A 25,261-nucleotide genomic window follows, 5' to 3' on the forward strand; every position below is an offset into this window, starting at 1 on the left:
TTAAATTACATAATTTTATTAATGAACATACATAATAAAATTAACAAAAATATTCACAAAGGGCCAAGCATGGTGGCTCATGCCTATAATCCTAGCATTCTGGGAGGCAAGGCAGGCAGATTGCTCGAGGTCAGAAGTTCAAAACCAGCCTGAGCAAGACCCCGTCTCTACTAAAAATAGAAAGAAATTAATTGACCAACTAAAAATATATATATAAAAAATTAGCCAGGCATGGTGGCGCATGCCTGTAGTCCCAGCCACTCAGGAGGCTGAGGCAGTAGGATCACTTGAGCCCAGGAGATTGAGGTTGCTATGAGCTAGGCTGATGCCACAGCACTCACTCTAGCCTGGGCAACAAAGTGAGACTCTGTCTCAAAAAAAAAAAAAAAAAAAAAGAGATTAAGTGAGTTAACGGAATGGTGCTTGGTACATCTTGAAAAAGGTCCAATACCGTACATAAATGTCCATTCCAGGATTGATAGCTCTATTTTAAAATAAGTAAACAAACAAAAATTTCTTAGACTGTTTTACTGTTAGCTTTCCTAACAATAGGTCCTGGTAGCAGCTAGAGCAAGAATTGGCTAACATTTTCTGTAAAGGGATAGAGAATAAATAGTTTAGGCTTGCAGGCCATTTGGTCTCTGTTATAATTACTTAACTCTGCTATTACAGCAAAAGCAGACATATGTAAACGAATGGGCATGGCTACATTCTAATAATATTTTATTTACAAAAACAGTGAGACTGGAACATAGTTGCCACCCTATGCTAGAGTGGTATCAAACTAGTCAGCTTCCTCTTCTACACAACAGTAAAAACTATTTTTTGTGAAATACTGCAAATTTTAAAAACTGCAATAATTTTTCTCCCTTGATTCAAGCAATTATTAATTGTGTTAAGCACTCTTCATAAATTACTTGATTTCTGTGAGACCCACCATATCTAATTACCACCCTCTAGACTGTGATCCCCAAACTCTGTGCCATGGTTTGTGGCCTGTTAAGGACCAGGCTGCAGGGCTTGGCTGTGCACTTCCACCCCTCGACCCATGGGAAAATTATCTTCCATGAAACCTAGGAACCACGGTGCACAGTAGGTAAGCAGTGTCAAGCGAACAAGCAAGCGAAGCTTCATCTGTATTGACAGCCACTCTCCATCTCTCATATCACCGCCTGAGCTCCCCACAACCCTACCCCACTACCAGTCTGTGGAAAAATTGTCTTCCATGAAACTGGTCCCTGGTGCCAAAAAGCTCAGGGACCACGGCAAAACATTCTAGCTTGTCAAACTCCTCATTATACTTGATGATATCCAAAACTGAATTCCAATCGTTGAGTAACCAACACAGAACAGAAATGCTATGATTCCCTCTTGTATAGACATTACAGTTTACTAATATAACCAAAGTCTATGCCAGTGGGATTGTTTTTATTGTTTTTTTTTTTTTAAACAAAACCTTAACTGCAAGCTCATATTAATTTTGTGGTGATCTGATAATTTCAGATCTTTCCCACATGTATTTCCTTATTGTGCATCCGAAACACAGGATATAAGATGTATCTTAGGTTGGGTGCAGTGGCTCACATCTATAATCCCAGCACTTTGGGCTGAGGCAGGAGGACTGCCTGAGCCCAAGAATTCAAGCAACATAGCAAGACCCCATTTCTACAAAAAAAAAAGTTAAAAATTAGTGAGGTGTGGTGGTGCATGCATATAGTCACAGCTATGTAGGAGGCTGAGGTGAGAGGATATTCTTTAGCCCAGGAGTTTTTTGGTGTCTCATATTTTGGGGATTTTTAGTACATCCTAGATCTTAAGACTTAAGATGGAAAAATAACTCAGTGCAGATGATATTAGTAATTATTGTTCCTATTTTTCTAATATGTATTCATTCTTGGTTAGATGCTGCTCTGTTTGTGACACTCTCCTTCTCTCTCATTGGTATCATTTATGATTACAGTTAGAATTTCATTTATTATTTGCTTTTCTCTTTCTAGGATCTACATATTCTCATTTAGAAAATCTCTATTCTTATATAACTATCCAAAACATTTTGAAATTGGCTTTCCAAGAGTATACAATACATATTTGGGTGTACCTAGTAATCACTTATTATTATGAATTTAAAGAATTTGTGTTGGCCGGGCGTGGTGGCTCACACCTGTAATCCTAGCACTCTGGGAGGCAGAGGCAGGAGGACTGCTTGAGCTCAGAGGTTGGAGACTAGCCTGAGCAAGAGCAAAACCCCATATCTACTATAAATAGAAAGAAATTAATTGGCCAACTAATATATATAGAAAAAATTAGCCAGGCATGGTGGCACATGCTTGTAGTCCCAGCTACTTGGGAGGCTGGGGCAGGATTGCTTGAGCCCAGGAGCTTGAGGTTGCTATGAGCTAGGCTGACGCCACGGCACTCACTCTAGCCTGGGCAACAAAGTGAGACTCTGTCTCAAAAAAAAAAAAAAAAAGAATTTGTGATCACCTTTTCCCAAAGTTCCAGACACATTTAGATTTCCCAGGTTTAGATTTGGTCTTAATCAAGACCAAAATAAAGAATAAGACAGTACGTTCCTTCATTACCGGCTCTACCATGTCTGATGTAAAATTTCCATCCCCTACAACAATAACAATATTTTGTTCTATACCAATAAATTTCTTAGATTAACATTTGACTAATTTAATACTTGTTCTCTTCTCTCCTTCATGTGTCTGAACCTTGTTTCCCCTTGTTTCTTTCATGGTAAACAGTACAATGCTGGCCATACCAAAAAAGCTACCAAAAAAACACTTTCTGACTGGAATTAGGATCATTAATACCTTTCATTACAAATAAACAGTAATCACCAAGTGATCCACATAAACACCAGCTTGAGGTCCCTCTATCAAGCCAAGGTTAAAACATGAGCAAACGATCAATTCCCAGTAAAGCAATGCAAGGAAGTCTTTTATTTTGGTTTGGTTGAAAAGCAACCAATGAGAAAACCCAACCTTGATAATAGATTAGCCTCAATTCTCAAGGATGTATGAGTCAAATACTACAAAAGAATTTTTAAGAAATATCCTGGCTTAACCTAACAAAATTTTCTTTTTTTCAAATTTTCCACATACCTTATGACATCATGTATGGCAAGGCACTTTAAGGTCAGAACTACAGATGTCAAACTAGTTCTCTTAATCTCAGGGATTACATGGTCAGGCATACACTGGTTCCAAAAATCTTTACTATATATTCGAAAGCATTTTCCTGAGGAAGTCCTGCCAGCTCGGCCACTTCGCTGTAATGCCTCACTCCTACAGAAGGAAAACAAAAACAAAAAGTCCTCAAAATGTTTTGTGGGTTTCCCAGGTAATTTACTTCTTATCCCCAAACCAAATAGAAATTATCTAACCAACTATTCTTTGAACAAAAAGGCTTGACATAGAGACTTACTTTGAAATTGGAACCACCTCCAGGATGTCTAATCCTAATCTGGGGTTGTGATTTAACTGCTTCACAAAGCCACCATCTACCACATATCTAAGGAGAATGAAAGCAAGTTAAGTTTCTGGAAAACAAGGGAAGACTTGTTAATTTTTAAACACTTTGAGTTTTCCTTTTCTAGCAATTTAACAACTACACAATGCCTTTTATGTTAAGTGTAAAACATGAAAGTCAAGAAATTGGAACACTTATGTGATGCTGGTAAGAATATAAAATGGTTCAGCCAAAGTAGAAAATGGCTTGGGAGTTCCTCAAAAAGTTAAACACAAAATTACCTCATGAACCAGCAACTCCATTACTAACTATACACCCCAAAGAACTAAAAACAAATAATCAAATATTTATAGATAAGCCGGACGCGGTGTCTCATGCCTGTAATCCCAGCACTCTGGGAGGCCGAGGTGGGAGTTTGGCTCAAGGTCAGGAGTTCGAAACCAGCCTCAGCAAGAGCAAGACCCTATCTCTACTTAAAATAAAAAGAAATTAATTGGCCAACTAAAAATATATAGAAAAAATTAGCCAGGCATGGTGATGCATTCCTATAGTCCCAGCTACTCCAGAGGCTAAGGCAGAAGGACCGCTTGAGCCCAGTAGTTTAAGGTTTCTGTGAGCTAAGCTGATGCCATAGCACTCTAGCCCAGGCAACTGAGTGAGGCTCTGTCTCAAAAAAAGAAAATACATAGAAACAGTAAGACTGATAGTTGCCAGGGGACAGGGTGGAAAGGAGAATGTGGATTACCTGCATAATGGGTAGGGGTTTTATGTCGGGGTAACACAATGTTTTAGAAATAGTTCTAATAGTGTTACACAATACTATAAATGTATTAAATACCCCTTAATTGTTCACTTTTAAATGATTAATTTCATGTTATGTAAATTCACCTCAATAAAAAAATAAACTTTAAAGTCAGCTTTAGACCATCCTAACAGGTTCAGAATCTAATTCGAACTAGCCCTTAACATGCCATTTGAATCCAATTAAATGGAAAACAAATCAGGTAAGAACTAAGCTAGGGCCATGTGCGGTGGCTCACGCCTGTAATCCTAGCACTCTGGGAGGCCAAGGCAGGAGGATCGCTCAAGGTTAGGAGTTCGAAACCAGCCTGAGCAAGAGCGAGACCCCGTCTCTACTAAAAAATAGAAAGAAATTAATTGGCCAACTAAAAATATGTAGAAAAAATGAGCCAGGCATGGTGGAGCATGCCTGTAGTCCCAGCTACTCAGGAGGCTGAGGCAGCAGGATCACCTGAATCCAGGAATTTGAGGTTGCTGTGAGCTAGGCTGAAACCACAGCACTCTAGCCCAGGCAACAGAGTGAGTCTCTGCCTCAAAAAAAAAAAAAAAAAAAAAAAAAGAACTAAGTTAGGAATAGTCCTAAGTTTATCATTCACAGAAGACAACATTCTGAAACATGCTATTTAAGGTTTTTGCTTGTTCTGGAAACAAAAAATTACCGAGGTCAATTTATTCAGGAGAGCTGCTCCCCTAATCCCATAATTAGGGGAGGACACCAAGAAAAAAACTCAGTAATGTTTAGTTAATGTTCAGTAATAATTAGCTAAGTGGCCTCCTTGACTTTAAGAAAAATTTCGAAAGTTGTACCTGATTCCATCTATTGTCAAAGATGTTGCAGAAATATTGGTGGAGATGACACATTTTCTAATTCCAGGTGGAGGTGGCAAAAATATTCTCCTCTGTTGATCTAAAATATATATAGAGAGAAAATACTGATTTACAACATGCATTTGTCAAACTCAAGTCTTAAAGAACTCACTCTTTTCATTAAAAATTATATTTTCATTTCTTTAATAATCTTAAATTCAAAATATAATAGCAAAAACTATTTCTTCTTCACCTTTGACTGTTAAGATTTCTAAATCCATGGAATCATAGGTTATTATTGCTAGGAAAAAAAAAAACCCCTACAGCAGAGTCCTTTGGTCAGAGCTCCCTTTGAAGACATTTTAACTGTAGCCCTCCTCTCCATTAAAAGGCACATATATAAACTCACAAAAATATTTCAAATAATTTTAGGGTATTCAGAGATTCTCTTTTGGGTACTCATGAACTCCAGATTAAGGACTTCTCTCTGCCTTAAAGATTGATTGGCTAAGCAGTTTTTTGGGGGTGGGGTAGAGGGTATCTGCCTAACTCATGACTACTTCTTGAAAGAAATAATGCCACATTCATTTCTACTACCCACAAATTCTGAAGGGTGGGCCCCAGCAGCAGTACTTATCTAATAGTATGGTACCTTGCTCCTCTGGTCATAGTTTACAGGACCAAGGATAAATATTTTCCCCAAGCTAAGTCAATTTAATTCTCTGGTGGATATGGAATAAGGTCCAAGAGATGTTCAATTTAACTAGGTTAGTCTCTCACAAAGAGGAAGAATAAATTTGTGAACCACAGGGAAATAACTAATATACATAGATATGGATTAGGGAAAGCTAGCCTAAAGAGAACAAAGTATGAATGAGCCATGAGAATTGACAAGAGAGTAGTTTTAGGTTCCTGGCACTTCCCAGGCTTAAGAAAATGACTGTGATATAAGTAGAAACATGGTTTTGGCCAGCCTTGCCAGGTTAAGCAGAAAACAGGGCAAGAAAGTTAAGGATGTATGCAAGGAAATCATAACAGCTTGAGAGAAAGGAGATAAGAGAAGGCTGGTAAAGGACAAGTCTCAATGCACTCTGAAAACTGTTGAATAAGGAAGTAGGGTAAGTGAGTTGGTAGAAACAGGAAGTAATCATCAGAGAGCAGATGTTTAAAATTGAGATGTCAAAAATGATAGTAATGATAAATTCTAGGATGTAAGAATATGAATGGTTGACTGAGGTAGGATAAAGGAAGAGATCAAGGAACTTTAATGCAAGGGAGTTGGGTGGAAATCAATGATATCCAAAAATTAGGAGTAATCATTCCAAGGAATACATAAGACAATCTACTGGGATATAAAAGAAATTGTTAGCATTTCTATTTTTCACAGCATCCTTTTGAATTTTTATATGTGTTTACTATTACATATATTGCTAAGTAGTACATATATATTAGAGAAATATTTTTAAATGCCTCATTTGATTTCCAGAAGATATGCACATATTCCTTTAGAAAATTCACTTTTTCTACATGAACAACTTCAAATTATTTTCTTTCCAGCAGCCAAGAAAATCTCAAAAAGATAAAGTAGCAGTTACAGCTCTTTTAGAATTGGTCTAGCAGGTTTTCTGGTCCTCACCAGAAGACTCTCTGAAAAAATGTATTATTATAACAGAAATAAAATAAATTTAAAATTTAAAAAAAAGATAAAGTAATAGGGCAGGCACAGTGGTGTGTGCCTGTAGTACCAACTATTAAGGAAGCTGGGGTGGGAGGATTACTTGAGCCCAGGTGTTCGAGTCCAGCCTGGGCAACAAAGCAAAACCTCAATGTAAAAAAAAAAAGATGAAGTGAAAACCTGTTTTCAAATAAAATCTTATAAAGATCTATGTACTCCCAATATAATTTTTATAACATAACAGAGTTGAACTATTATAAGGGAGAAAAAGAGTGGCACAGATGAACACAGTTTTAAAATCATAGAAGTAGGCCAACCATCTCATTTTATGAATAAAAAACCAAAGCCCAAAAAGCTAAAGTACTGGTCCAAGATTTACATATACATAGGCAAATTTAAAACAAAGTAATGTTGCTATTTCTCCATATCACAGTGAAATTAATTCTGCAAGTAATAAGTGCTAAAAAGGTCACAAAATGTTATCCCTGGAGAAGTGTTGATATAAATCAAAAAATAATTCCAAAAAACCTTTTATTTCAGATTTAAAGAATCTGGTGAAAAGCATATGTGTTAATTTTTTTTTCAGTTATTTCTTAGGTTTAGGTAGCTCATTTCTTCTAGATAGCTCAAATGAGTAATATGCTACCTTTTAGTTCATGTTTTATGTTTATACATTTATTTATCACCAATTTACTTTACTACAATCTAGCTACACAAAGACAAGGTCTTTCTTTTATTCAAGGCACACCCCCTATACCTAAATCAATGCCTGGCTTATAGTAAGTACTTAATAAATAGTTGTGGAATTAATTAATAAATCAAAAATACATTATATAAATGATAAATTAAGATCCCTCTACCTTTAAAATCTCATTTTACCTGAAAATTTTATATACATTAGAAATGTCCTTTCTGAACACATTTATCCATAATAAATATCTGTTTTCAATCAACCTATTTCTAAAAGTCCCTGATTTGTTTTAGTTTTTAGTTCAAGTAAAATTTCAGATTTACCATTTTGTTCACAATAGTCAATTAAAAAGCTCTGAAATGGCTGTTTTGACAAGACTCACATCTGTTCCACATTTTACATTTTCCCACACACTTTACCACCATATTCTAGTTACAAACACATGCCAGTTTTATGTTTGTTTATAAAGAGTTGGAAACAAATTAAATACTTATATTCCTAAAGCATGTTCTCACCTTCTAGGAAGGAAAGGGAAAATACTTTCATTAATATATAATAATCTTCCTGATTACATCCATTCTCTGATTTTCCCACCAATGAAAGATTCTGATACACCTTACCCCACTTATTCCAGTACCTGATGAGGTACCAGGATGTTATTAATATGAAGGACAAAGGTCAGGCATGGTGGCTTACACCTGTAATCCCAGCACTTTGGGAGGCTGAGGAAAGAGATCACTTGAGCCCAGGAGTTCAAGACCAGCCTGCGCAACACAGCAAGACCCCCATCTCTACAAAAAACAAAAAAATTAGTTGGGTGCACTGGCACGCACCTGTAGTCCCAGCTACTCGGGAGGCTGAGACAGGAGGATCACTTGAGCTCAGGAGATTGAGGTTGCAGTGAGCTATGATCAGGCCATTGTACTCCAGCCTGGGTGACAGAGCAAGACCCTGTCTCTTAAAAAAAAAAAAAAAAAAAAAAAAAGGAGAAAAAAAATGGCACAGAGTCAGAAAGAAGTTCCAAAGTCTACCAAGGTTATTGAGGAAAGACCACTCAACACTCTTAATGGAGTAATGTTCCTAAAAACATGCATTGTATGTATATGTGAAGGCCACTGAACCTTCCTCATAGAATTTCTTGTCCAAAATTCCCCCAAAAAAGAGCCCAAAGCAGAAATTCTAGTCCCAAATCCCCCCAAAAAGGAGTCCAAAGCAGAAATGTTTGTGTATTAATAAAAGAAACTTAATGCAATAAACTTCAAAAGCTGTCAATCAAAGAGGGAGAAAAGAAGACTCGAGAGCAGAAGAGGTACAACACTGCTCAGCTCAAACTCTGTCCTGCTTCAAGAAGTCATTTGGGTGAGTCAAAAATACCCTGAAAATTCTCACTAACACAGCTGCAAATCAAACTCCTGACATGGAAAGCCTTGAGATAATAATTAAATGCAGCTGAAAAAGATAAAGGAAAGGAATTTTAAAAATATGAGAAGCAGACGATCCAACATATGAATAATTGGTGTCCCTGAAAACTAACAAATGGGAAATAAGCTATATTCAAAGATACAACACAAGAGAATTTCCCTGAAATGAAAAATTGAATCTGCAGATCAAAAGAGCACATCAGAAATGTTCTTGATCATGTCTGTGATGGAGCGATGGTTACAGAGGTATATACGCTGTCAAAACTTAATCTACTATATACTTGAAACAAACATATTTTATTATATATAAATCATATCTCAATAAAGTTGATTTTTAAAAAGAGCACATCAAATTCCAGGAAATTTTAATCTAAATTAACACCAAAAAACACCGTAATTAAAACTATTGAACTTTGTGGATAAAAATAGAAATCTTCAGGCAATCAGACAGAAAAAGCAAGTCACTTACAAGGAGGGGAAAAAAATCAGGCTGGCCTCAGACTTCTCCACAGCAACATTCAATGCCAGAAGACAACAGGACAACGTCTACCAAGTTCTAAGGAAAAAAAAGTGTGACCCAAGAACATAAACCCAGCCAAGATGTAGTTCAAGTATAAAGGCAAAAAGCCAGACATTCTCAAACATAAAAGGACTAAAATAAATAAATAAATTATAGTACTCATGGGCCCTTCTGTCAAAAAAAAAAAAAAGTTAACAAAATCCAGCCAATCTAAAATTAACAACAACAACAAAAACTTAGGAATGGAAAAACCATGCTAAAGGACTGATGATGAACACTGAATACATGTGAACAATATAACAATAAGGGAGGAGATAAAAAAATTAAAAGTGCTTATATCTTTATCTTTCAAATAAAGTCAACAAATAATGTCTCTAATAAAATATGGGTTAAAAAAAGATATTAACTTCTTAATATTTTTCATCTTTTTAATCCTTAAAGCAATCTTTTATAAAATATTATCTCATGTGGTAAAGAAAAAGATTTACTTGAAGTTTAACAATTGCTTCAAGTAAATTCAAGTTAAAATATTAATACTTTTATAAAAAGCAACTAATAGTATAATCTCACTTTTAAAAAGTATTTCTATCAACCTACCTACCTATCCTTCTATATGTTTATACATACACATACATACACACGTACAAACACACACACACACACACACATATTGATGTCTCAATAAAGTTTTCCCAAAAATATAAATATACTTATTTCTGGATGGAAAAATTTGAGGTAATTTCTTTACTTTTACTTTCCTAATTCTGTATGCTGCTTGAATTGTTTATAATGAAACCGTATCATTGTATCCTCAATTAACTAGTTTTTTAAAAAGAAAATTGAGGCCGGGCGCGGTGGCTCACGCCTGTAATCATAGCACTCTGGAAGGCCAAGGCGAGCGGATCATTTAGATTAGGAGTTCGAGACCAGCCTGAGCAAGAGTGAGACCCCGTCTCTACTAAAAATAGAAAGAAATTATCTGGACAACTAAAAGTATAGAAAAAATTAGCCAGGCATGGTGGCACATGCCTGTAGTCCCAGCTACTCCGGAGGCTGAGGCAGCAGGATTGCTTGAGCCTAGAAGATTGAGGTTGCTATGAGCTAGGCTGATGCCATGGCACTCACTCTAGCCTGGGCAACAAAGTGAGACTCTGTCTCAAAAAAAAAAAAGAAAGAAATTAGCTGGACAACTAAAAATATATAGAAAAAATTAGCCAGGCATGGTGGCACATGCCTGTAGTCCCAGCTACTCAGGACTGCTTGAGCCCAGGAGTTGGAGATTGCCGTGAGCTAGGCTGATGCCACAGTACTCTAGCCCAGGAGTGACACTCTATCTCAAAAAAAAAAAGAAAAAAAGAGAATATGCCTCAAAATGTTAATAGTGATTATCACGTAGTTGTGTTGGTGGATCTGGGTGATTTTTTTTTTTTTTTTTTTTTGAGACAGAGTCTCGCTTTCTTGCCTAGGCTAGAGTGAGTGCCGTGGTGTCAGCCTAGCTCACAGCAACCTCAAACTCCTGGGCTCAAGCGATCCTCCTGCCTCAGCCTCCCGAGTAGCTGGGACTACAGGCAGGCACCACCATGCCCGGCTGATTTTTATATTATATATATTAGTTGGCCAATTAATTTCTTTCTATTTTTATGGGAGAGACGGGGTCTCGCTCAGGCTGGTTTTGAACTCCTGACCTTGAGCAATCCGCCCACCTCGGCCTCCCAGAGTGCTAGGATCACAGGCGTGAGCCACCGCGCCCGGACGGATCTGGATGATTTTAATTATTTTCCTTACTTTACTGATTTTGTTAAAAATAAGTATAAATTACATATTTCTTTATGAGACAAAAAATTTTCCTATTAAGGGAGACTCCACAGACTACAAGTTTTTATATGATGCTCACTAGCCTTCTTCCCCCACATGTTTAATCTTAACATCTAAAGAATCTATCTTAGGCCGGGCTTGGTGGCTCACTCCTGTAATCCTAGCACTCTGGGAGGCCAAGACAGGCGGATTGCTCAAGGTCAGGAGTTCAAAACCAGCCTGAGCAAGAGTGATACCCTGTCCCTACTATAAATAGAAAGAAATTAATTGGCCAACTAATATATATAGAAAAAATTAGCCGGGCATGATGGCGCATGCCTGCAGTCCCAGCTACTTGGGAGGCTAAGGCAGGATTGTTTGAGCCCAGGAGTTTGAGGTTGCTGTGAGCTAGGCTAATGCCACGGCACTCACTCTAGCCTGGGCAACAAAAGCGAGACTCTGTCTCAAAAAAAAAAGAATCTATCTTAGACAAAGTCAAATTCTAGGTACTTGCCACATTGAGGTAATGTTCTATTTTGTAGGCAAAAGAAAGAACAAACTAATTGTGGATTTATGTCATGATCTACATGAATAGGTTTTTCTCTTAAACTGTTATGCACTAGCTGAGTATGGTGGCACATGCCTGTAGCCTCAGCTACTTGAGAAGCTGAAGCGGGAAGATCTTTTTAGCCCAGGAGTCCAAGTTCAGCCTGGGCTACATGGTAAGACCTTTTCAAAAAAAACAAAACAAAAAAATTAGACACTAACCCAAGATAGAGCTCCTTTCCTTTTCTCCATGTATTCTAAAAATACAAATGCTGTTATATCCCCGTCTATTGAATAAACCACCAGTTATCAAATGCAGATCAGCCATATGAATATCACTTAGCCTCTATCTGTAAAATAAGGAAGTCTGATTATGTAAAAAAATACATGAGGGGGCTGGGCGCAGTGGCTCACGCCTGTAATCCTAGCACTCTGGGAGGCCGAGGTGGGCGGTTTGCTCGAGGTCAGGAGTTCGAAACCAGCCTGCGCTAGAGCAAGACTCCATGCCTACTGTAAATAGAAAGAAATTGGCCAACTAAAATATATATATATATATATATATATATATATATATATATATATATATATAATTAGCCGGGCATGGTGGCACATGCTTGTAGTCCCAGCTATTTGGGAGGCTGAGGCAGTAGGATTGCTTGAGCCCAGGAGTTTGAGGTGGCTGTGAGCTAGGCTGACGCCACAACACTCACTCTAGCCTGGATAACAAAGTGAGACTCTGTCTTAAAAAAAAAAAAACATACATGAGGGCATATGTGCATTTTTCTAGAGGAAAAAAGCTGTGGTTTTCATCACCTTTTAAAAGGAATCTGAGATCCCCACACTCCAAAAAAGGCTAAAAAGCAATGAATTACAAAATTACTTTCAGTGCTAAAATTCTCTAATTATATGCAAATATTTGCCATTTATAAAATAACTGGTATATTTTAGCTCATAAACTTTTATGCAATTAGGCTTTCCCTAGATGCATGACAAGACAGAAGAATTGCAATACCTTGGACAAAAAAGAGAAAGTCAGAAGAAGGCAAAGTTGTGAGAGAAATAAGAATAAGGTTCTAGGCCGGGCGCAGTGGCTCATGGCAGTAATCCTAGCACTCTGGGAGGCCAAGGCAGGCGGATTGCTCGAGGTCAGGAGTTCAAAACCAGCCTGAACAAGAGTGAGACCCTGTCTCTACTATAAATAGAAAGAAATTAATTGGTCAACTAATATATATTGAAAAATCTAGCCAGGCATGGTGGCGCATGCCTGTAGTCCCAGCTACGCGAGAGGCAGAGGCAGCAGGATTGCTTGAGCCCAGGAGTTTGAGGTTGCTGTGAGCTAGGCTGACGCTACGACACTCACTCTAGCCTGGGCAACAAAGTGAGACTCTGTCTCAAAAAAAAAAAAAAAAAAAAAGAATAAGGTTCTAGATATAGTATCTGATGCAAGACATTAAAAGAGTGTCAGCAGAAAATAGAAAATCTGGAACTTAGTTTAACCAATATTTACTCAGGACTTTTTCAGCATATAGCACTTGCCTTCAAGAAGTTCACAATCTCATAGAGAGGATAAGACAACCATAACACAAGGTAGAATGTATTAAGTGCCACAGAGGTACACCAAAGCACAAAGAGGTTCAAACAAGGAAGAGATCAAAGTCATGAGAATACAGATAAGGTTTTTATAAAGTTGCCTGCACTAGTAAAACAAAATAGCCAGATTCAGCCAGTGACAGGGGAGAATAAAAGGAAAAGGAAGAGTTCCGGTTAAGGAAATGGCAAACACAGAGTAACATAATGGATGAGGGATGAAAAGAAGTGATATCTCCTATATTTTGAGCTTGAGAGAACAGGTATCACAAAGAGCAGGGGTTAGGGGGAGGCCAGCCCAGTGAGCAGGATCATACAACCTTGGCAGAAGGTTGTATAGCACCTCTCCACTTTTGACAGATGAGAACTCTGGATGTCAGTTAGGGAGGTATTTTAAAATGTCCCTTCAAAACAGGTAGCAACCCTCATGGCTAGTCCAGAAATAATAGCAAAATATAAAATATTTACCTCATAATTTTTGCCTATTCACTAAACCTAACTAGGGGACATTTTGAACCCCCCCCCGTCCCTCTCCCCACTCCCAAGTGCAAGTTTTCTATCCCTGAAACATAATAGGAAATAATATTATAATAATGTCTCTCTCCATCGCCCAAACTGCCAATTATAAAGAAAATTAAGTCCTACGTTGTATTAATTAAGCTAAAAAAGAAATCCTAAGATCCCAAGTACCTGCCACTCTCTCCCTACTTCATCCAACTCTACCTCACCCATTACTCAATACCTACTCACCAACATATGACTGCTTCTTTGCAGTGTTCTAAACTGCTACAATAAATATTATTAAGTTCAAAATGAATCACTAGCAGCTCGCCTTTGGAATCAGAAGAGAAACTAAGATTTATCACACCTAGTCACACATCTTCACCATTCATACATATACGCCAATATAGAAAATCACATACACTGGAAATTAAGGCTGAAAACAGGTTGAAGTAATGCTGGAAACATAATGAATACCAGGTTATTAAACTGGCATTTTAATTCAGTTGGCAGTAGGGAATGGCTGAAAGTATCCAATGGAGTTCTGATATAATCAGAGCTGTGCTTTTAGAAAATTATGCTTACCACTGCAGGTAGGATGGTAAATTAAATCAGAAAGATGAGTTAGCAGGCTATGCAAACAACTCAGGAAAGCAAATTGAGAATCCACAACTCTAGCAATGAGTAAAAAGAGAAAAAGAAGAATGAACAATCTTTACAACATAAATGTAATAGAAAACCTGTAGGAGTTGCCGCTTGCTTGGATTGAATGATCTGAGATGACATGATGCACAGACCAGAAAGCCCAGTGAGGAGACCTAGGAGGTCTAGTGCACAGAGTGAGACTGAACTAGGGACAGCTCTCAGGAGTCATCCACAGAAATGACAGGTGAATCCCAGGAGCCAACCTCTCCAAAACAGAGAATTCTAAGAAAACAGCAAGCTAAGGATGAAACCTTAAGAAACAATAATTTAAGCAGGGACAAAGGAGGGGAGGAGAGGGAGGTCTGCCAACAGCCTCCAAGAAAGAATAGTTGGGAGAAACAGATAATTAAATATTATCTCAGAGGACTGCATTTCAAGGATACTATCATTCGTATCACAAAAATCAAAACACAAATAGAAAAAAGGCATGATACTTGAAATCATGATCTATTTCATGATACATGAAATAAATCACTAGCAACCCCAGATTTCAGGAAGTTAAATTAGAGGCAATAACAGATACAGAACATTATTTTCAATGTGGTAGTAAGAATGAAATTATTTACATAGAAAAAATATATATATATTTAGTTAATGGTTAATAACAAAGCAACCATAATGGGCTTTGAATTTATCAGTTATAAAATAAATAATAAAAGGGTCAGTGGATCAAATTGACAAAAAACAATAAGAACCTTAAATATCCAATAATGACCCTAAGAATTCCTTTGACGATGTAAAAATCTAAAATAGAGATCTGTGCTTCAACATAGAGAGTAAGAGCCTAATATCACCACAAAAGATCCCAAAAAGCACATGTCTGTGGTTCTTTACTGACACATATATTTCAAAACTTTTTTTTGTTAGTGTAAGTATAAGAATCACCTACTCAACAAAAACTATAATGCACATAAAATATAAAAACATTTAAATGCTAATCCCAATCAAACTCCAAATAGGAGGCTATGGTTAACTTCCCTTTAGTTTTACAAGATAAATTTCATAATAGAAGTTTCACAAATTTTAAACCTCATTCAACAATATTTATTATGACCAAATATCAAAACAAGAGTTTGCATTTGCTCCTGGAATTCACAAAAGAGCAGGATCATTCTTGAAAAGCAAACTAATGTGTGGCTAGTTAAAAGCAAAACAATCCACTGTGTTTAGTCTTAGATATATCTGGATATGTACAATTTCTAAAAATTATGTGGCAATGGAAAATTAGGTGTGATTTCTGGGACTACTATCAAGAAACTACAGTCCTCAGGCCAGGAGCAGTGGTGGCTTATGCCTGTTATCCTAGCACTTTGGGAGGCCTGGGCAGCAGGATTCCTTGAGGCCAGGAATCCAAGACCAGCCTGGGCAACATAGCAAGAACCTGTCTCTACCAAAAAAAAAAAGAAAGAAAGAAAGAAAGAAAGAAAGAAAGAAAGAAAGAAAGAAAAAAAAGAAAAGAAAAGAAAAAGAAAGAAAGAAAGATAGATGAAAGAAAGAAAGAAAGAAAGAAAGAAAGAGAGAAAGAGAGAAAGAGAGAAAGAGAGAAAGAGAGAAAGAGAGAAAGAGAGAGAGAGAGAGAGAGAGAGAGAGAGAGAGAGAGAGAGAGAGAGAAGAGAGAGAGAGAGAGAGAGAGAGAGAGAGAGAGGGAGGGAGGAAGAGAAAGAGAAAGAGAAAGAGAAAGAGAAAGAGAAAGAGAAAGAGAAAGAGAAGAAAAGAGAAGAAAAGAGAAGAAAAGAAAAGAAAAGAAAAGAAAAGAAAAGAAAAGAAAAGAAAAGAAAAGAAAAGAAAAGAAAAGAAAAGAAAAGAAAAGAAAAGAAAAGAAAAAAGTTTAGCTAGGTGTGGTGTTATGTGCAGTCCTAGCTACTCAGGCCCAGGCAACAGGGGAAAACTTTGTCTCAAAAAAAAGAAAATAAAGAAAAAGAAACTATAGTCCTAATTTCAAAATATTCCCACCAATATTTTTGTTTTGCTGGGACAGAACATAGCCCACTATTAACAATACTAAGAGGGACACCTAAGGCTCTTCAAAAAGTGACTGAAAAGACTTCAAGCAAAAATCACTTCTCTCGGCCGGGCGCGGTGGCTCACGCCTGTAATCCTAGCACTTTGGGAGGCCGAGGCGGGTGGATTGCTCAAGGTCAGGAGTTCGAAACCAGCTTGAGCGAGACCCCGTCTCTACCAAAAATAGAAATAAATTAATTGACCAACTAAAAATATATATACAAAAAAATTAGCCGGGCATGGTGGCGCATGCCTGTAGTCCCAGCTACTCAGGAGGCTGAGGCAGGAGGATCGCTGAGCCCCGGAGATTGAGGTTGCTGTGACCCAGGCTGACGCCGCGGCACTCACTCTAGTCTGGGCAACAAAGTCAGACTCTGTCTCAAAAAAAAAAAAAAAAAAAAAAAAAAAAAATCACTTCTCTCAAGGGATGCTAGTTCTCTAAGTGTTCTTTTTCATGATCTGGGTGTTGGTTACAAAGATGAGGTAAGTCTGTGAAATTCATTGACCTAAACACTTAAGAACTGTGTGCTCTTCTATATATATGATTATACAATAAAAAGTTTTCAAAAAATCAGTCAAATTTTCTATTCTAGTGAAGATTACCTGTTGTCATAGATCCATAACATGGCAATATTAACAAGCCATCTAGGGTGGTATCTTGAACATCATAATCATAATCAACAGACTCTGCCATCTGAAAAAGTAACTCACAACTTTTTTCGATTTCAAACTGGCCTAAAATGGGAGAGAGGAAAAAATTTCAGCAACTGAACAGCAAAATTAATTTAAGAATAAAAAAGTCAAGATTAAAATTAGTTTTGCCTAAGAGTTATTTTAAATCTCATTTGATCTGAAGAAGATGAACACATAAATTATACCAAATTTCAACAATAAAATTCAAAGTAGAAGACACACCAGTTTCCAAGGAATTTAAATCTCTAAAGGAATAAAAATGTTTATCATCTTCTAGACTTTCATCTTGTTAACACAGTTATTTGAGAGGACTCACTAAATTGTTAACATAGGGTCAGTTAATCCAGAAGCCATTGCATTTGGGTATATTTCAAAACACTTAAATAACCTTCAAAAGGCAAAGAGATTGCTACAATGTCTTACTTCTGACCTTAGTACAAGGTAGAATAGAAGATAAGCAAGGGAGTGACTCATTCCTTTTAGTAGAGTGCTGCTACTTGAAAAGTTACACCACTAATCTGGGATTTAACTTTTATTTTTTGACCTCCATAGAAAGCCAAAGGCTTGTCTAGTATACATGGATTCCACACCTCATGTACCACTTTCACATAGTACCATTCCACCACTCGAAGAAGAAAAAAGCTGGTGGGATGTTTTCTGAAATAATGAAATTAATCATTCAGATTCAGGTCTGTTTAGTTAGGTTATAGCTCCATATAAGATAGACCAATAAAAATAATACTTAACCATTTAATTTCTTTCTTCTAAAACGTCAGTGCACTTACAAATATTTAGTAACGAGCCTGACATTTGAGATAGCTTTTATCTAAAGCTAGTCAGATAAACATAAAAAACTAAGGCAGTAGTTAAGAAAGACCCAGATTTCCCAACAGAGGCAGCATTCTATCTGGGTGCCACATTCCTCAATTACAAATAGTAAACATTTTTAAACCAGATACTGAATGCTTACCAGTTAGAAAAACCAAGATGTCTCCAGCCATTTCATTCAAATGGATATCCATGGTCACTTTCACGATCTAAAGCAAAAAACACAAGCATAATATGCTATCACAATAGTCATTCCCCTACCACCACCTCCCTTACGCCACAGAAAAACTAAATTTGGTTCTCAAAAGTCCTACGACCCATAAGGGCTGTCATTAATATAGTAGGGAACAAATGAATTACCAAACTACCCAATTAATTAGAATCATAGATATAAAAAAAAAAAGACATAAAAAGGATGCCAAGTAATACCGCTTGAATATATGCAGTATTTTCTCTGTCTCGTGGGCCAATCAAATTGCAGAATTTCTCTCTGACTGGATAAAGCCTTCCAGGTATATCAAATATTGGACAATTTCCAAAGAACGCAGACAGTTTGGCTAATTCCATAGTTGCTGACATTACGACCACCTTTAAATGCTCCTTCCTGTTAGGAGACTTCTCCTGAAATAGTTTCTTCAATAAACCAAATAAGATATCCTGAAAGAAAAGTAATATTCTAATAAGTCACAAGTGTACCTAACAGCAAGCCTATTTTAAATATATTGCTATTCTAAGCAAGAAACTCCAATTTTAGCAGATTAAAATATTAATACAAGTAAGAGGAGGCAATTCTCTATACAGTAAAAAGCTACCCCAGACAAGTAAACTACTTACTAAAAAAAACCCAATATTTTAATACTCACTGTAGTTAGAGTTCTCTCATGGGCTTCATCTAAAATAATGACACTGAATTTAGTAAGATTTGGATCTCCCAGAATATGTTTCAGTAAACATCCATCAGTCATGTATTTGATTGCTGTCTCCTAATGTTCAAAGAGCAGAGCATATCAACTTGTAGTATCACAAAAATTCACCACTACTTTCCCAACTAAATTTTTCCCCAAAATGTAAAGACATTAAGTGATCAAACTAATTTGACTAAAGAATACATAAAATAGTCTAACAAGAATGGTAAGTTATGAAACCTGTGATCTATACAGAAACAGGGATAAAGAATAAAGGTGAGGCCGGGTGTGCTGGCTCATGCCTGTAATCCTAGTACTCTGGCAGGCCAAGGCAGGAGGATCACTTGAGGTCAGGAGTTTGAGACCAGCCTGAGCAAGAGCGAGACCCCATCTCTACTAAAAATAGAAAGAAATTAGCCAGACAACTAAAAATATAAAAAATTAGCTGGTGTGGTGGCACACACCTATAGTCCTAGCTACTTGGGAGGCTGAGGCAGGAGGGAGGCTGAAGGAGGAGAATCACTTGAGCCCAGGAGTTTGAAGTTGCTGTGAACTAGGCTGATGCCTAGCTCTAGCCCAGGCAACAGAGCAAGACTCTGTCTCAAAAAAACAAACAAACAAACAAAGGTGAGCATTTTTGGATAAAACAACAAAAGTCATAAGAAAATACAATAAAGTCAATAGAAAGTGGCAAGAAAATGCAATAGCTTAAGGTGAGCAAGCTGTGGGAAACAACATGTCCTTGCCTCAGCCACTATTTTAGAGGATTGGGGGGGGAAGGTAAAGGAAATGGTACTTCCCACTCAATCTCTCCTCTTCCCTGCCCATTGTCCTATTAAAAAACAATGTCACTCGACTAGCATTAATAAAACAAGGTAAGAAAAACACCCAAAGATTAGGAGTAACAGCAATGATATACATAAAACAAGGAAAGAAAAAAAAGAGAGAAAATCCCACGAGTGATCACTAGAAAGGTAAAGACAGTATTTTGGAGAGTCATTTTGTGCTACATGCCATGGCCATTTCTATTAGAGAACATATGTAAACCAGGGATTCTTCTGTATTTAGCACAGGATTAAGAAATCCTGTAACTATTCACTATTAAAAAGAAAGCAATTTTAAATTTATTGATGCTGTGTGTATAGAAGATGGTTAATACTTAATAACTAACTTTGTTAATTAAGTTGTCAGTTTTCCACTGACTTCAAGAATACAAAGACACAACATGGATGAACCTTGAAAACATGCTAAGTGAAATAAGCAAGACACAAAGTACAAAATAGTACCTAGAACAGGCAAATTTGTAGAGACAGAAAGTAAAATAGAGATTACCAGAGGCTTGGGGGAGGGGAAATGAGAAGTTTAACCACTTCAGTAAGAGCGTGGACTATAGTCGATAGCCACAGATGAACGTGCACAGCCGAGTGTCAACTTTAGCCAACAGCCGTGATATGACTTTTCTAATTTTTCATTTATCAAAATAAAATTGTGAACATTTAAAAATAACGTAATAAAAACATATATGTATATGTTACCTATTCTGATTTACATTACAAGTAAAGCTGCCTGTAAAGTAAAACAAGCTTTCAGTGTTTTAAAACAATGTGCTTTCCTCATCATACAAGAGCAAAATGGATTCATCGTCAATGCACAGCACACAAACTATTGTGTGGACTATGAGTGCCGGCTGTGGGCAAGGTTTCACGGCTGGTGAGCGCCGTACTGAAGTGATTAATCTATTGTTTAATAGATAGAGAGTTTCTGTTTGGGATAATGAAAACTTCTGAAAATATACAATGTTACACAACACTGTGTATGTACATAATGCCACTGAATTGTACACCTAAAAAATGGTTAAAATGGTCAATTTCATTATGTATATTTTACTACAATAAAATTTTTTAAAATACAAATGTAACCTATATGTCAAGGATTCTTACAGCTAAAAAACATAAAATAAGAGAATCCTAAGAAAAATAAATATAAGTGGCACTTATAAACTAATTAAGGAGGGAGAAAATGGGCTGAGCTAAAGTATTAACAATGGACAACAAAAATAAATTCTAAGGCTCTGTTTCTTTAAAATATATATGGAAATTTAAAGTTAAAAAACTTTTAGAACTTCCCCCACTCTTTCTGTTATTAGTACTTAGATGAATACTAACAAAACTTTTGTACCTTAGAGCTGCAATCATCAAATCGAACTTGGTATCCTACTTTGGATCCCAAGGTGCATTTCATTTCTTCGGCCACCCTCTGTGCAACTGATATGGCAGCTACTTTTCGTGGCTGAGTCACACCAATCATACCATGTTGTGAAAACCCTATCAAAACCAAAGGTAAAAAACACAATGATGTTAGCAATTGTTTCTCCTACAAGAGCTAAATTGTTTCTGGGCAATGAATACAAACTGCTTCAATGTTTCCAAAAGAAAACCCTGCACATAGCAACATACTGTATTGCCTTTGCACCATGGAAATGTAAATATTAATTAAAACTAAAAATGCATATTAATAACCATTTGAAATATGTATCCTTTAATTAGGATTGAGGTTATGTTTTTGTTTTTTTCTTTTGAGACAGATCTCTCTCTGTTGTCTTCCCGCCTCAGACTCCAAAGAAGCTGGGAGCAGAGGCTCAAGCCACCTGTACCCAGCATTTTCTTTTGTTCAATTTCTGTCTAAAGATTTACTGAATTTTAAAACTAGGAATCCATGAAATTCTATGCATTTCCTAAAATCAATTTAACTTTGCCACAGAAGTATAACTGGATTTAAATATGCCACCTTTGGCCGGGCGCGGTGGCTCACACCTGTAATCCTAGCTCTCTGGGAGGCCGAGGCGGGCGGATTGCTCAAGGTCAGGAGTTCAAAACCAGCCTGAGCAAGAGCGAGACCCCGTCTCTACTATAAATAGAAAGAAACTAATTGGCCAACTGATATATATATAAAAAATTAGCCGGGCATGGTGGCGCATGCCTGTAGTCCCAGCTACTCGGGAGGCTGAGACAGAAGGATTGCTCGAGCCCAGGAGTTTGAGGTTGCTGTGAGCTAGGCTGACGCCACGGCACTCACTCTAGCCTGGGCAACAAAGCGAGACTCTGTCTCAAAAAAAAAAAATAAATAAAATAAAATAAATAAATAAATAAATATGCCACCTTTTAGCCAGGTGCAGTGGTTCACGCCTGTAATCCTAGCATTCTGGGAGGCTGAGGTGGAAGGCTCGCTCAGGGTCAGGAGTTCGAAACCAGCCTGAGCAAGAGCGAGACCCCCGTCTCTACTAAAAATAGAAAGAAATTAATTGGTCAACTAAAAATATATAGAAAAAATTAGGTGGGCATGGTGGCACACACCTGTAATCCCAGCTACTCAGGAGGCTGAGGCAGAAGTATCGCCTGAGCTCAGGAGTTTGAGGTTACTGTGAGCTAGGCTGACACTACAGCACTCTAGTCAGGGCAACAGAGCGAGACTCTGTCTCAAAAAAAAAAGGTAAAAGTGAGGGGGGTGGGGGGGTTGTCATGCCTTCTAAAACTGGTCTGTTTGGGGATTTGGCCATTAACTCTCTCTCTTCTGATTTCTCAGGTCAGATGAACAACTTGATTTCTCATCATGGTGGGGTGGAATTTCAGCATGAGTAACTCCATTTTGGACTGATTTGTTGGGCTAATGCAGGAGCTCAGTCCAAACCAACAGCCTCCAAAAAATTTTATTTAACATACTTTAAGAGTATTTTGTTAGCTAGCTTGGTGCTGGCAGAATCAGGGAATAAATATTTACCTGATAATGCTCTGGAGAAAAAAAAAAAGAAGTATTAATACTAATGTCAGCAACAGGTATCAACATATTCCTCCTCACTCAAAATTATTCAATATCCAATGATTAACTCTCTACTGCAACACAACCTTCTTCTATAAAAGAGACTTAGTATCTAGATGTCATTCTCCTATTTGGGATTATTAAGATAATTAAAAATGGAAAAATTTGCCATCTCAACTAATTCTTGAATCTGAAATAAGACCATAAACAAGCAAGAAAGACATAGGGGAGGGTGTATCTAGAGAAGTAAGACTGTAAAACAAATAGTGGGCATTTATGCAGTATAGAAGTCCTATCAGTCTTCAAGAAGATGATGTATTTTTTAAATGCGCCCAATATTACCCCAGAATAAAATTACCTGCTTCATACAGATATTTGGGGAGTTGAGTTGTTTTACCACTTCCTGTATTTCCAGTAACAATAAGGAATGAATTGTCCCTCACAGCTTGAATAAGCTTTTTTCTTTGTTTCTGAATAGGAAAAGTTGGAGTAGTTCCTCCCTCCTGTGAGGTGCATCCTTTCTCTTCTGTAATAACAGAAAAAACAATTGTGCAATTAAAAAGCCTCTAAAGATACCCCTGACTCAATTTATCAGAACAGAAAACAGAAAGGCAATAGAATCTTAGAGTTGGAAGGGATTAATCCATGACTTCTCAGTTAAATCTCCTGTGTACAATGGATAAGCCACAGTTTATAAGCCCAGAACAACTTTTTGATGAAACTGAACAACTTGAGCATTTGCTAAGGCATAACTCAAAGTACTTTTCAAAGTAGGCATACAGCAAGGCAATGTATATACATGCATACTTACACAGAAGCACAAAACCCAATTTTATTAAACAACAGACCAAAAACTGGAACACAGCAGAAAATTCTCAACTGGATTAGAAGCCACCTGTGTTTGCTTCTGATTCATGGTTCAAGTTAGGTCCCTGTTCAGAGTGACTGATATCCCAGAAGGCCAAGTGGTGGGTAACCATGGAAACTGGCTCCTGGAAACTGGCTCCCTTCATACAGTACCCGAAGGCAGGCTGGCGGCCCGACGAAGGAGGGGGGAGGATGAATGGGTAGAGAACAAAGGCTTTATGAGTCTGTTTAAGAGCAGAACGCATTTCGGCGTTGGGGTTCACTTTTTTGCCCCCCAGCAAGGTTTTCACCCAACTTGGGTCTGGGACCGCCCCCCTCTAAGCCAAAGTGCTCACTGGACGCAAAGTTCGCCGCTGGCTTGTAGGGCCAAGAGAACGCCGCGGCTTCCTCCCTACTCTTCTCTAGCAGCCAAAGGCATACTTTCAACCCCCAAAACCCCCATGCCATAACTCCCACTGGCTTCCGTAGCGTCCCGCGGACCGCACCTCTATCAGCGATGGAAACAGCCGAGGGCCGCTCTTCCAGGAGGTCTCTTGACCGCTCACCCTCCTCCTGCCGCCTTGGCGCCCTGCCCGCGACAGCGGGAAACCGGGACATAGACCTGGCCCCGAGCGGAGGTGAGCACGTCCACCGATCTGAAGAGATGGGAGGGGAAAGGCGAGGACGCGCCCTGATGACGTAGAGGTGTTTACTTCCGCGCGTGCGACTCGAAGTGAGGGGAGGGGCAGCTGCTCCTTGACGTGGCGCTAAGCGGCTGGAAAGCTCCGAGACCGTGCGACCGGACCAGGAGCCAAGTCCCCTCCCACAGGGGTTTTCCCCCAACTGCCACGTGTGCTCCGCCTCCTGCTGCTAACCCATCCCCGCGGGCCCCCTCCAGTTTCTCCTCTTGAGTGCCAAAGGACGCAGCGACACCCCTTTTCTCTGCCACAGTGGTCACTATGCAGCCTGTTCTGCATTCACACACCTGACCTGAAATGACCCTTTGCCGGGAACTGGAACCATCCCATAGTGCGTGTTCAACAACTCATTTTCACCATTCCTGTGTTAAGGCACACAGCTCTTAAGTTGCAGAGCTGAAGTTTTACTTAAGTAGTTTGCAAAACTACAGAACAGGTCCCCAACGCTGTTCATTTCTTTCACTGGACCCTGCATTTTAATTTATTTGGATGTTTCTCCAACCCTTAACTAGACAATAAAGCCCCACAAGAGCCAGAACTTTAGAATACCACTGTACACCCAGCACCCAGTACAGTGATTTGACTTGAGCTATCAATTGTTGAACTTGCTGCATGGATGGATGAATAATTGATCTCCTAAGAAATTAAGCTCACTTTTAATAGATGTGCATTTTTTGGAAACCACAATAGCTGAAAAGTTCAACAGATACACATTTGAGGTGGGGTGACTTTTTCAGAAGAGGTACTTTGTAGGGCAGTTCTTTCTGTTACAAAACCTGCCAATTTTTTACATAGTGTCAACTGTAACAAAAATCAATGTCATGTGAAGATTGTTTCTTTGACTTTTCAACTGTTCCTGCTGTTAGAATTAATCAACGCTTACTACCAAAGAAGACAACTCAAACTATTGCTTTACTATCAACTAAAGGCCCCTACTGTCTGACCAAGC

The 25,261-nt window shown here is 38.0% G+C and overlaps 1 protein-coding gene and 1 non-coding gene across 2 annotated transcripts in view; one reads left to right on the forward strand and one right to left on the reverse strand.

Annotated features, from left to right (window-relative positions):
- DHX40 (DEAH-box helicase 40) overlaps nt 1-24,292 on the reverse strand; it is a 47,396-nt gene extending 23,104 nt beyond the window's left edge. The window contains exons 1-10 of the mRNA XM_012770019.2: nt 24,121-24,292; nt 23,127-23,294; nt 21,131-21,276; nt 18,911-19,030; nt 18,477-18,704; nt 18,190-18,256; nt 17,130-17,261; nt 5,086-5,185; nt 3,433-3,519; nt 3,111-3,293 (exon numbers count right to left, since the gene is read on the reverse strand). Of these exons, the coding sequence (XP_012625473.1) occupies nt 3,111-3,293; nt 3,433-3,519; nt 5,086-5,185; nt 17,130-17,261; nt 18,190-18,256; nt 18,477-18,704; nt 18,911-19,030; nt 21,131-21,276; nt 23,127-23,294; nt 24,121-24,232 (1,343 nt within the window). The 5' untranslated portion in view covers nt 24,233-24,292. The remainder of the gene's footprint in view (nt 1-3,110; nt 3,294-3,432; nt 3,520-5,085; nt 5,186-17,129; nt 17,262-18,189; nt 18,257-18,476; nt 18,705-18,910; nt 19,031-21,130; nt 21,277-23,126; nt 23,295-24,120) is intronic.
- LOC142862304 (U7 small nuclear RNA) lies at nt 6,672-6,733 on the forward strand. Its single transcript, XR_012913371.1, has one exon. It is a non-coding gene; the product is annotated as a U7 small nuclear RNA (small nuclear RNA).
- Nucleotides 24,293-25,261: the final 969 nt, after the last annotated feature.

This window comes from Microcebus murinus, chromosome 18 (assembly GCF_040939455.1).
Source record: "Microcebus murinus isolate Inina chromosome 18, M.murinus_Inina_mat1.0, whole genome shotgun sequence".
Taxonomy (NCBI): Eukaryota; Metazoa; Chordata; class Mammalia; order Primates; family Cheirogaleidae; genus Microcebus; species Microcebus murinus.